The sequence below is a fragment of the Sorex araneus genome, chromosome 5 (assembly GCF_027595985.1).
Source record: "Sorex araneus isolate mSorAra2 chromosome 5, mSorAra2.pri, whole genome shotgun sequence".
Classification (NCBI taxonomy): Eukaryota; Metazoa; Chordata; class Mammalia; order Eulipotyphla; family Soricidae; genus Sorex; species Sorex araneus.
The window spans coordinates 188558905-188571490 of record NC_073306.1 but is presented as its reverse complement, the minus strand read 5'-3'; the positions used below and the strand labels follow the sequence as shown (position 1 = coordinate 188571490).

The 12586-nt window shown below is 37.5% G+C and overlaps 1 protein-coding gene across 27 annotated transcripts in view; it reads right to left on the bottom strand.

Moving 5' to 3' along the window:
* Window positions 1-12586, bottom strand: part of ADGRL3 (adhesion G protein-coupled receptor L3) — a 988077-nt gene that overhangs the window by 277394 nt on the left and 698097 nt on the right. For all 27 annotated transcript variants that reach the window (XM_055139571.1, XM_055139575.1, XM_055139572.1 and 24 more), the window contains 3 exons: window positions 11944-12066; window positions 7976-8184; window positions 7110-7286 (listed from right to left, as the gene is read on the bottom strand). In XM_055139571.1, the coding sequence (XP_054995546.1) occupies window positions 7110-7286; window positions 7976-8184; window positions 11944-12066 (509 nt within the window). The remainder of the gene's footprint in view (window positions 1-7109; window positions 7287-7975; window positions 8185-11943; window positions 12067-12586) is intronic.

Genomic DNA, 12586 nt, shown 5'->3' with positions numbered 1-12586 from the left:
CGACCCGGGTTCAATTCCCAGCATCCCATATAGTCCCCTGAGCACCACCAGGAGTAATTCCTGAGTGCAGAGCCAGGAGTAACCCCTGTGCATCGCTGAGTGAGATCCAAAAAGAAAAAAAAATTATAAATGTTTTAATGAAAAACATATCAATCATTAAATAAGTATAGAAAGTTTTGGGGCTGGAGAGATAGCACAGCGGTAGAGCGTTTGCCTTGCTCGCGGCCGACCCGGGTTTGAATCCCAGCATCCCATATGGTCCCCTGTGCACCGCCAGGGGTAATTCCTGAGTGCAGAGCCAGGAGTACCCCTGTGCATTGCCAGGTGTGATCCAAAAAGCAAAAAAAAAAAAAGTTTTTAGGATTATCTTGGAATTTTGCTTTTAGAAATGTGGGAATAGGGGCTGGAGTGATAGCACAGTGGGTAGGGCGTTTGCCTTTCACGTGGTCGACCCAGGTTCGATTCCCAGCATCCCATATGGTCCCCTGAGCACAGCCAGGGGTAATTCCTGAGTGCAGAGCCAGGAGTAACCCCTGTGCATCGCCAGATGTGACCCAAAAAGAAAAAAAAATATGGGAATAACTTTATATTCAAATATGATGCTAGGCCTATAGGAAAGTGTATTCTTTAGTTTTTTGTATATAGTGACAATAATGGTATCTTTTATTTTTTAAGGTACTCAATTCTATACACAGTATGATGTAATACTATTGATTTATGATTGCATTCGAACAGAATTCCATGGGAAAGACACTGTAAGATGGCACATATATATAATGTCCATATAACCAAGATTCTGAAGACCCAGAGAGTTTGATATTTCACTACACAGCAAGTAAAATATTGAGCTTTATAATCACAGAAAATTTATGTCATATAATAGATTTATAAAGCCTTAGAAAAGCAAAGCCTTGATCTAACCACGCAGACAAAACATTACAGAGGGAGATAAAATTCAAGTTTTCAAGGGCTTTGAGGGCGGGAAAATGTCATATTTTTATGAAAGTTTATAATTCTCACATGATCTTAATACATTTTCTCCTATTTCTAATAACACAAACAATTCAGTGAAAAAATACAGCATCGAAGGCTGGAAAGATAATACAGCTGGTAGGGGGCTTGCCTTGCTCATGACCCATCTAGTTTGGATCCCCAGCACCCCATGTGGGCCCGAAACCTTCCAGAAGCAATCCCTGAGTAGAGCCAAAAGGAGACCCTGAGCACCTTTGGGTGTGGCTCCAAAACAAAACAAACAAAGAAACAACAAAATTACTATCATTTAACCAGTTAAGAATTAGGAGTTCAGAAGGCAATTTGCCTAAAAGAAAGAGGCTATAACAAAATGTTGAGATTCAGATTCTCAACTTTTAAAGGGTTACGGCATTTGCTTTGCATGCAGCCAGCCCTAGCTCAGTCCCTGACACAGCAAATGGATTTAAGGACAATAAAAATCCGTGTTAACCAACAAAAAAAAAAGGCGGAGAGACATTTTTCATTATCTGCCAAAGAAGAACAATTCGAGTCAATGAAAGAAATATGAGTAATATAAATGCTGTTACTTTTCTAAAGCATGACAGTGCTTTGTGAAGTTAAAGTCAAATGTTCATGAATAGGTCTGACATATAAGTCCTTGTTTTCCACCCTGAAAGGGTGTTCATATGGAGAATATGGAAAAAAGGAGACATTTAAATTAGTTTATTTAACATTCTGCTTCACAAATCCATGAGTGATTTCCAATAGTGGAAAGACATTGAAATACCATAAAAACTATGTGTATTTTATTAAATGAGCTCACTGAAATGTCTGAAATGATCACTTTTGTGTTTAAAGGAGAGAAAATCAGATATCTCCTACAATAAGAGAAGCAGAAAGAACTCAGAAGTAGTGAACCAGTGATTTTAACACTTTGGGCAGCCCTTCCTTCTAGCATGTGCTTAAATTGACTTACTTAGAACATTTCTTTCAGCAAACTTAGCAAAATCTCCCCCTTTTCTCTCTTAATAAATTACAACTTCCCTGTGGCCAGGACCTTTTCTGTTTACTCCCCACACAGTATGTTGTGGGGAGAGGGTGGTTTGAAATCTTAATCATCATGAACAAGAATAGCATCATTGAGAAGGTAATTGGAGCAAAACCAGATGAAGGAAGCCAGCCATATTGCTATAGGGTAAGCATTAAAAAGGCAGGGGACCGTCAGGTTTATTAGACTGATTTGCCCAGAAAGTCAAGGAGGCCAGCCTGACTAAAGTCAGATAAACTAGAGGGGAAAATGTGAGAAGTTAAAGGAGGAGGGAAATTAGGAGTTAGGCTTTGACTCAGATACAGAGCCCTTCAGATTGAGTCAAAGGTATTAAGTATCTGATTTGCATTTTAAAGAGATTATGGAGCTGTTTTTGAGGAGTGACTCCTTCTGACTCATGTTTAAAAAGAATGCTGCAACTATGCTGAGAATGAACCTGAAGGGAGTAAGAGAAGAGCAGAGAGAACTTTAAAGAGGGCATAAAAAAGTTGAACTGAGACAACAGGGGCTCAAATGTAGGTCTGGGGGATGGAGACTCTGAGAAGTTGTCAGGCTGGGCTCATGTCAATGGATTTAAAGAAACAAACAGCTCTGCGTGGCTGAGGTCCAGAGCACCCAAAGGAAGTCCTAGCCACTTCTAAGGAGACTCAAGTTTCAGAAATATGAGACTTATTAGTCTGAGTGGACCTAGTAATGCAGAAGTTGAATCTGCATCTGGAGTTTGGAACTGAAGGCAGCAAGTGAGAATCATGAGGTGATGTTTAGAGTCACATGCCTATATGACATCACCTAGGGTGAAAGAATGATTCGTTTTCAGACCACATCTAAAATTATTTCTTGGGGCAGAGCAACAATGATAGTGTGAGGGTTGGAGAAACTGTAGGCACGGCTCGGATTAGATCCCTGGCATATCATATGGTCCCTGTGACATTTTAGAAGGGATCCCTGAGTACAGAGACAGAAATAAGCTCACAGCCATGCGAGTGGCTCAAAAACAAAAACCAAAAAAGGAAGGAAGGAAGGAAGGAAGGAAGGAAGGAAGGAAGGAAGGAAGGAAGGAAGGAAGGAAGGAAGGAAGGAAGGAAGGAAGGAAGGAAGGAAAAGGGAGGGAGGGAAAGAAAAAGAAAGAAAGAAAGAAAGAAAAGAAAGAAAAGAAAGAAAGAGAAAGAAAGAAAGAAAGAAAGAAAGAAAGAAAAGAAAGAAAGAAAGAAAAGAAAGAAAGAGAGAAAGAAAGAGAGAGAAAGAAAGAAAGAAAGAAAGAAAGAAAGAAAGAAAGAAAGAAAGAAAGAAAGAAAGAAGGAAGGAAGGAAGGAAGGAAGGAAGGAAGGAAGAAAGAAAGAAGAAAGAAAGAAAGAAAGAAAGAAAGAAAGAAAGAAAGAAAGAAAGAAAGAAAGAAAGAAGAGAGAAAGAGAGAGAGAAAGAAAGGGAGAGAGAGAAAGGGAGAGAGAGAAAGAGGGAAAGAAGAAGAAAGAAAGAAAGAAAGAAAGAGAAAGAAAGAAAGGAAAGAAAGAAAGAAAGAAAGAAAGAAAGAAAGAAAGAAAGGAAAGAAAGAAAGAAAGAAAGAAAGAAAGAAAGAAAAGAAAGAAAGAAAGAAAGAAAGAAAGAAAGAAAGAAAGAAAAGAAGGAAAGAAGGGAAGAAAGGAAGGAAGGAAGGAAGGAAGGAAGGAAGGAAGAAGGAAGGAAGGAAGGAAGGAAGGAAGGAAGGAAGGAAGGAAGGAAGGAAGGAAGGATGGTAGAAAAGGGAAGAAATGATGACACATGACAGTGGTTGAAGATAAAAAGAACAAACAAAACAGGCTAAAGACAAGCCACCAAAGATGGAAAACAAAAGCAAGGGTGACCAAGGCAAAGCAAAGCAAGAATGTGGCTGATGCAGTCACTTCAGAAGTAAAGATATTCAATGCATTCTTCTCTTCCTTCAGAACAGAAAACCATGGCCCCCTTTGGATTTACTTCGCTTTAGGTATAATACATTTATTAAAATAACATACTCTCAGACATGCAGTGTTCCAACACCACACTCACCACCTGTATCAGTGCTCTGTCACCAATATCTCAGGGTCCCCTGCCACCCACCCCCTCCACCCACTTAACAAACTCATTTAAAATGTATTAATTCTTATCCTTTGTGTCAGATAATACAGTAGCATTAAGGTTTTCAATGTATGTACCTTAACTCAGCACCAGCAAAGTGGCCAAAGACTCTTCACTAATGTCCTTACATTGCCCCCATGGTCCCTCATCACTCTACCCTTCCCTGGCCCTTTCACTTCCTATGGCCAGGGCTTTGCCATAATGTAATACCTTCTATTCCCTTGCTTTGTTCCTCTCTGTCACTGTATCACTGTCATCCCCTTCTTCATCGATTTGCTGGAGCGGGCACCAGTGACATCTCCATTGTGAGACTTGTTGTTACTGTTTTTGGCATACCGAATACACCACGGGTAGCTTGCCAGGCTCTGCCATGCGGGCGGGATACTCTCAGCAGCTTGCTGGGCTCTCCGAGAGGGTGGAGGAATCGAACCTGGGCCGGCCTCATGCAAGGCAAAGGCCCTACCCACTGTGCTATCGCTCCAGGCCTCTAGACCTGCTTTTGTACCCCAAGGAGTTCTAAGGTGCATGCTCATGCTCTGTATCCCTACAACTGAATGCGAGTTTCAATTACACCACACTGAATTATGAGAGCAACTTCACGTCTCTGGAGTTCTCACCCTCTCAACTATATGAGTTCCTTGAAGCCTGGAAGCTTCCCTGGAATTTCAGAACTATTAATCTCTCCAGCCGATAGGAAAGAAGTCACATTAACTGAGAGTCCAGCGTATAGGAGGCAATACGTCAGTAACTTTATTTAGGTGCTAAAAGATATTTTTTATGAAAGAATGAAGCAAGAGCTGAATGAACAGCAGAAAATCACAGAGAAGAGTGACTCATTAAATAGGTAAGCCCTGCAGTGAAGACAGATTGCAAAGGACACTGTCACTTAATTGCTACAACAATCTACTCAGTGATGTTTCCTTTATAGATTTTCTTACTCACATTGGATGCTGCATTTCTCACTGCACAGAGTGTTATGTGATAGACAATAGTGTGATGGAAGTTTAGTAACTGTGTTTTATGTAGACATAGTTCCATAGATGATAAATTAGCTTATCTTAAATTTTATAAAGTATTAAATGTATTTCATAGTGCATTAGACATTTTACATTATTTTACTGCTTTTAATCATGATAAATTTCTGTGTGATAAGTGTAACAATTTAAGATCAAAATTTTCTAAAACAATTGCAAATGATCCTGATATAAGAACTCCATCATCATATGTGATATGTGACTAACTACTAAGGAAAATACAGATTTTTATCTTTTTCTCTCTTATCAGCATTCAGTAATGGTCACAGACAGGATTCTGGTACTATGTATGGACACAGGTTGTTAGGCAATGAACTGAGTAAAAAAGGAGTACTTGGTTGTTGTTCAGGTATGACATATATATATATACATATATATATATACATACATATATATGTGTGTGTGTATATATATATGTATATATATATTGTATTTTGAGGGATTGATTTTGCCTGAGTTGAAAAACAGAAATCCAGTGGTATACTAACACACTCCAAATTTAAACCTACTACTTGTTAGTGTGTTTAATATGGATGAGGAAGCCAATAACCAATTAATGATATTCAAACAAAATATAATTTGTAATCTTTGAAAGAGAAAAATTTGAACAATGCTAACACAGCTAAGAGAATTCTACCCTTATGGGGCTGGAGCGATAGCACAGTGAGTAGGGCGTTTGCCTTGCACGTGGCCAATCCTAGTTTGATTTCTTCGTTCCTCTCGGAAAGCCTGGAAAGCTACCGAGAGTATCGAGAGTATCTCATCGGCACGGCAGAACCTGGCAAGCTACCGGAGGTGTATTCCATATGCTAGAGACAGTAACAACAAGTCTCACAATGGAGACATTACTGGTGCCCACTCAAGCAAATCAATGAGCAATGGCATGACAGTGATACAATGACATAGTGATACGGTGCTAGCTAATATTGGTTTGGTGTCCCCTTGGGGTGCTGTTACAATCACAGATGCAGCTGCATCAAACACTATACTGACTGGGAGCCAGGGATGTGGCTCAGTGGTAAAATATAGTAAAATGCATGTTTTGCACCTGTGAGAACTAGGTTCAATCCCTGGTAGTGAGAGCAGGTTTTAACCCTTGGTATTGAAATGTTAACAATTAAAAAAAAAAAGATAGAGAGGAAAAGAAACTTGGATGGTATTATTTGGCATAATGACACCAGATTAACTAAAAATTGTCATAGCTTTTATTTTTCAGATGTGTTGTAACTACTAACTTCCTCTACATTTTATTGACCTAAGAGAAGTAAGAAAATTCACAAGTACATAATTTCTTGTTAACAATCCATCAATACTTTATTATATTATTAACCATTTTGGATATTTATGACCTAAATATATCTAAAATAGAAGTCCTCATGAGGCTTGAAAGAGAGTGATGTTAGTCAAGGTAGCCATATTTCCAAATTTGAAAACTACTATTTAGATGATTTTTTTCCCTCAGAATCGTGTCTTTTTGATGGAAAGAAACCATTGCAAGATGTTGGAATTTGCTAAATCCTTCACACCATCAAGGTTTGTGTATGGTACCTAACAGTTGCTTTCTCAAATCATATAGACAGTGGTGCAATTCGACCCCGGCATTTCACCTTAGTCTTCAAACTATCAGATCCCAATATCCTAATCCCATTGCATGAAGCATTTAATCTGGGCTTCTATCTTCTACTTTTCATGCAAAACAAAAATATATTTATTTTGTCACACGAAACAAAAGCAGAGGGTACTGAGGGGAATTTTATAAGTGGACTTTATTTTACAAACAAACTTCTATTGATAATGGAACAAAATTCTTTGAATTATTCAGGGAAATAGTGTTCCTGAATAGAATTACAAGAAAATCAGAAAAAAATATTTGAAATGAGATTCACCTTCAGAATTAGGAGAATTACAGTTAGTTTACAAATGCTTGCTCAGGTACTTTTATGTTTGGGCAGATACCTTACCTTCACCTCCACATGTGCCATCAGCACGGCAAAATTGGTTAGGTGGTTACAAGAGCATGTAGTATGTGTCTTATTCGTCGTAAGCAGCCGGCAGCCTTGTGTTGACCAATAACCTGTCATTGTGCGCTTGGAATAGCTCCAAAATGAACAGTTAGGGTTGAAATTTTCCTCAGATTGCTACAAGGAGAAAAGGAAATCAATAGAGACACTAACTACTTTATGATCATACAAATTAGAAAGTCATTTTCTTTACATCTAACCTATTTCATATTCTTCCTGTTTTTGTGGAGCTTCTGACTAGTGTTTTCATATAATATGGGCCTCATCAATTCTAACTGAATTTGAATGTATATTTTTTTATCCTTCCTGATTAAAGTAAGTTTATTTTTTTTTAAAAAAATGCATAATAGTATCAGTGTCTCAGGTCATATCAGTTAATTTACACTGCAAAGAAGTGAGTTCCCTATAGAATCAACATCCTTCTAAAAATAAGGGTATATGAAAATTTTTCTCACTAATAATATAATCCTTGTGTAAACTCAAAAAATATATTGAGATGCAGTGGTATAATTTCTTGTAATGTCTTATGTGAGGCCATTCTCAGTTTCACTAAATACATTGCTGGTTCTTCTTAATGATAGAGAAGCATTTATGAACTCACTTATAAATGCCTTGAATGTAAGTATTTATATATAAAAAACTATTCTCTACATAACAAATAAAATTATTCTTTATGTAGCAAATAATTAACTACTATTTCATAGATATTTGTTAAATGTCATATAATAGAAGAAATAAAAACTCAATATACTTTATGTTCATACTATAAACACTATATTGGACAACTTAGCACGCCACATTCCTACCTTAATATGCTTAACAGTGAACACCACAGGATCAGCCAAATAAACCTTATTACTAAATTCTTTGTTTATTGCCGCTGTAATAACAGGAGAATTGACAATAACAGAATGATTGGTGGACATAGCCTCAGTTCCTAGTTTCATGCTGGCATTCTCCGTGGACAAATAAGGACCCAAGTTGTTATACAGGACAAAGGCCACTCTGATCTCTCCTAAAATAAATAAAAAATGTGAGTTACATTTTGAGAAGAAATTCCAAGTTTGTACCTTCTCATTAAATCGCCTTGTTCTAATAAGACAGTACTAAAAATTGAAATTGTATATGTGCATTTATATTAAAAAGTAAAGCTTTCATAAGTGCGAAGTCATTCACAGGGAACTCAAACAATGCTGCAACCATTACATATCAGAATTAAAAATAAATCTCAATTTTTCTGTCATTCTTTCCATTGTCCAAACAATTCAAGATTGTTTAGACCTAAACCGGCAACATCAAAATTTCTAGAACAAGGAGGGTAGTACAGTGAGTGGGGCATTTGCCTTGCACGTGGCTGACCAGGGTTCAATTCCCAGCATCCCACATGGTTGCTAATGCACAGTCAAAAGTAATTCTTGGTTGCTGGAGTGATAGCACAGTGAGTAGGGCATTTGCCTTGCATGCGGCCGACCCAGGTTTGATTCCCAGTGTCCTATATGGTCACCCATGCACCGCCAGGAGTAATTCCTGAGTGCATGAGCCAGGAGTAACCCCTGTGCATCACTGGGTGTGACCCAAAAAGCAAAAAAAAAAAAAAAAAAAGTAATTCTTGAGTGAAGATGCTTTGGATAAGACACCCAAATCCACAGCCATAAAATAAAAAATAACACGAGTTTGAGCCCCAGATGAAGGGCTAGTGACACCAGTATGAGAGACGCTGCCGCAGGAGTAGAGCCTTGGCTTGTGTCCGCAGTGGCATCTCAGCGATGATTCTATGCACAGACACTGGCTCCTGCCAGTTTCCTCTGTCCTGTGTGTGTTCCAGCCTGATTGTCCAGCTCTCTGATTCAATGAGAAAGCTATCCTTTCAATTGTCAATGAAGACATTAGAATGCCAACTACATAATAGGATAGAGCATTTCTTGGGGAGTGGGGGCACTGGAGTGTGCCACACCTAAGGATGCTCAGGTCTTTTTCCTGGCTCTGTGCTCAGGGATCACTCCTGTCAGGCTCAGGGGCTGCATGGGGTTCTAGGGATAGAACCCAGGTCAGCCACATGCAAGGCAAGTGCTACACGCTGCAGTATCTCTCAGGCCCAGGAAATGGAAATCTTTAAGCTTCCAAGGCACATCTACTAACATAGTATTTAGCAAACTAAATACAACACACAGTAAATTTTCATTTTTTTCTCTCTAGATTTAATTATATACATGCTGATTTTGGGGAGATGTTAAACTTAGAAAAGTCTCTAAGATCTAAATATCTAAAGATCTGTTTTCTTCTCATATCCTTGCTCGAAAACATTATAACCCTATTTTATTTTGTTATATCACTGTCACTGTCATCCCGTTGTTCATCGATTTGTTTGAGTGGGCACCAGTAATGTCTCTCATTGAGAGACTTATTGTTAGTGTTTTTGGCATATCCAATACGCATGGGTAGCTTGCCAGGCTCTGCTGCGTGGGCTTCCCAGGCTCTCCGAGAGGGGCGGAGGAATTGAACTCGGGTCCGCTGCGTGAAAGGCGAACGCCCAACCTCTATGCTATACACTTATAATTCATACCAATTTCTAACTGTGGGATGATATCCTGTTGTCACCCCATCTTGTATTAACAGTGTGTTCAGTCACATATAATTGCTAGTTTCTCCATTCCAAGTTAATCCTTTAATGTGACTTAAGGTGAACAACACAATGCATTAAATCAGTAAATAAAATGAATGCTCAAAATAACATGATTAATAGAGACAGTAAAATGTTCATTAGCTCTGATCTGAAAGTTCACAAGTCATTTGCTATATAATTTTGCTGTCCCCAGGTATCAGGCAATGGGATTATATCTATGAACTTGTCTGAAAATCATCCCACTCTTATGAGTTTACTGCTGAGGAGGAGATTGGAGGCCAAAGGCAGACAACTTAATATAAATCAAAATAAATAATAATCTATAATAGTGAGGATAAATACTGATGAATCACTGATATAAACTGGTCAATGGGGTAAGTGTAATTAGAAGAGAATGGTCTACTTTCAGTGAGTATTACCCTTCTAAGAAAGGCTAATATTTTGCAGAACAATGAGTAAGGAATAGAGAAATTTCCACATTCGAGAAAGTATTTCCACATTAGAGAAATAATGAAATTGACTTCAAGAGAGTAAGAAAATATAAATTTTTGATATAGGAACACAATCAAGACGAAGATAGGAAATGTTTGTGTGCTGTAGCTGGGAATGTAAATTTGCATAGTGACTATAGAAAACAGAATGGGAAGTCCCTTACATAATTGAATCACAACTGATGATCACAATTAATCCAGCAATTGCACTTTCAGATGTTTTTTGAAAGTATATGGAAAAATATAGGCATTGCCATTTTGAATTCCAATACTTGATAGGTGAAAGAAATTATATGTTCATAACTGAATTCACATGAAAAGGAATTTTATCGATCCACTGAAAAGCAGGACATTTTGGCAATGGTGAAAACATGCAGGAATCCTGTGTGCATTGTGCTATGTGTAATAAACAAGAGGAAGTTTGAGTTCATTTTTATGCAAGATTTAAAGTGAAAAAAGCGTGAAGGCCAAAACCCAAGGGGCTGGGTTGATAATACAGAAGGTAAAGTAAATCCAGCCCCACAAATGGTCCCCCGAGTCTCACCAAATGAGATCTCTGGATTAAGCTCTGAGCACCAGGAGGTGGGGGCCCCAAAACTAAAACAGCAACAAAACCCCAACCCTCCAAACAAAATCAGACACATAAGGTTTTGTTGGTGGCAGAGGTAGGGGTAAAGGGAAGTGTGGGAGTTAGCCACAGCACAGTAATTTTTAAGAGACCTAGAAGGCATGTACTTATGAAGAATTGTATCTAAGGAAAGCGCATATGATTTTTTTTCTGCTACTATTTAACAGGCTCTTGAGTTCTTTACTTTTAGAACTATTTACCCTGCATTAGGAAACATCGGATTTTAGTTGGTTGGCATAGCTTGAGGCTATCTTCCTGTCATTTCTCTGGAAACATTGATGCATATAATGTCTAAAAATATGTGAAGTTTGAAATATATATGCTCTTTTAGATTATTTATTTGTTTTTGATTCTCTAGATTAATTTGTCACACTAATTTATCAGTCTTATTTCCCAATGCAGCTGCCCACATTTAAAAATTGCACATGCCTTGCAAAATAAAGACATAGAAATCAATCTTGAAATAATAAAAATGAATCTTGAAATAATAAAAATGAATCTTGAAATAATAAAAATAATAAAAATGAACACTTAAATTAACAAAACTTTTCTTAAAATGTTAGAGACAGATTTTAGAAAGCTTCTGGGTTTTAGAGATCATTGATTCTGGTCATACTCGTGGCACTGACATTTTCTGCAACTAAAAAGGAATGAAAAATTTCCAAATTGGAATTTAAAATTGTGTGAGACAAATACCAGTGCAATATTATTGGCATAGAAAGAGGAGGAAGAATAGGAAATAAATTAGTGGACAAAACCAGAGTTATTGAATCGTGACTAGAAATATTCCATGTCAAAAAGTAAGGAAATGACAAATCATTTCTATCTATTTAACAAAAATCTAGGGACAGAGAGATGAATGCAGGGAGAATGCAGATTCCATGGAAAGAACAGACCTGTTCAATTCCCAGTACCATATATCACAGACAGCTGAGTCCACCAGGAGTTACCCTGAAGCACAAAATCATAAGTAGCAACTGAGGGTGGCCAATTGTGGCTCAAAAACCCCACCAAAAATTAACTCTAACTTACCATTTCGGCCATTTTGTTTTAAAGTATTTGCAGAAAGTTGAATGGTACTTCCATGAATCATATTTTCTGGAAATTTTAGGTCTTCTAAGTTTCCCTCTGTGCTCAACCTTGCAACTTCCAATTCTGTTAACAGCAAAGAAGTATTACTCATTCTAAAAATAAGGTAATGTCATACATTACTACAACTGTTCAGAAAGCAAAACATTGGAATTAATGTTTGTGTGTCGTCATGTTTTATTTTAGTTCACTAATTTATTTAGAGGATGTACCATTTTAGTATTTTTCTTTTATAAGACAGCAAATTAAAGCTATTGAAAGAAAATAAAAATTCAAATGTGTGATATTGCTCTTCTATAATTTTACATTACAGAATTACATGTTAATGCTCAAATTTTATCCTTCATTATAACTTCAAATTTATTTTCAAAATATCACCTTTATCTTATAAATTAAGTAAATTTCTTTTTTTTTTTTTTTTTTTTTTTTTGCTTTTTGGGTCACACCCAGCAATGCTCAGGGGTCACTCCTGGCTTTGCACTCAGGAATTACTCCTGGCAGTGCTTGGGGGACAATATGGGATGCTGGGGATCGAACCTGGGTTGGCCTCGTGCAAGGCAAATGCCCTACCTGCTGTGCTATCACT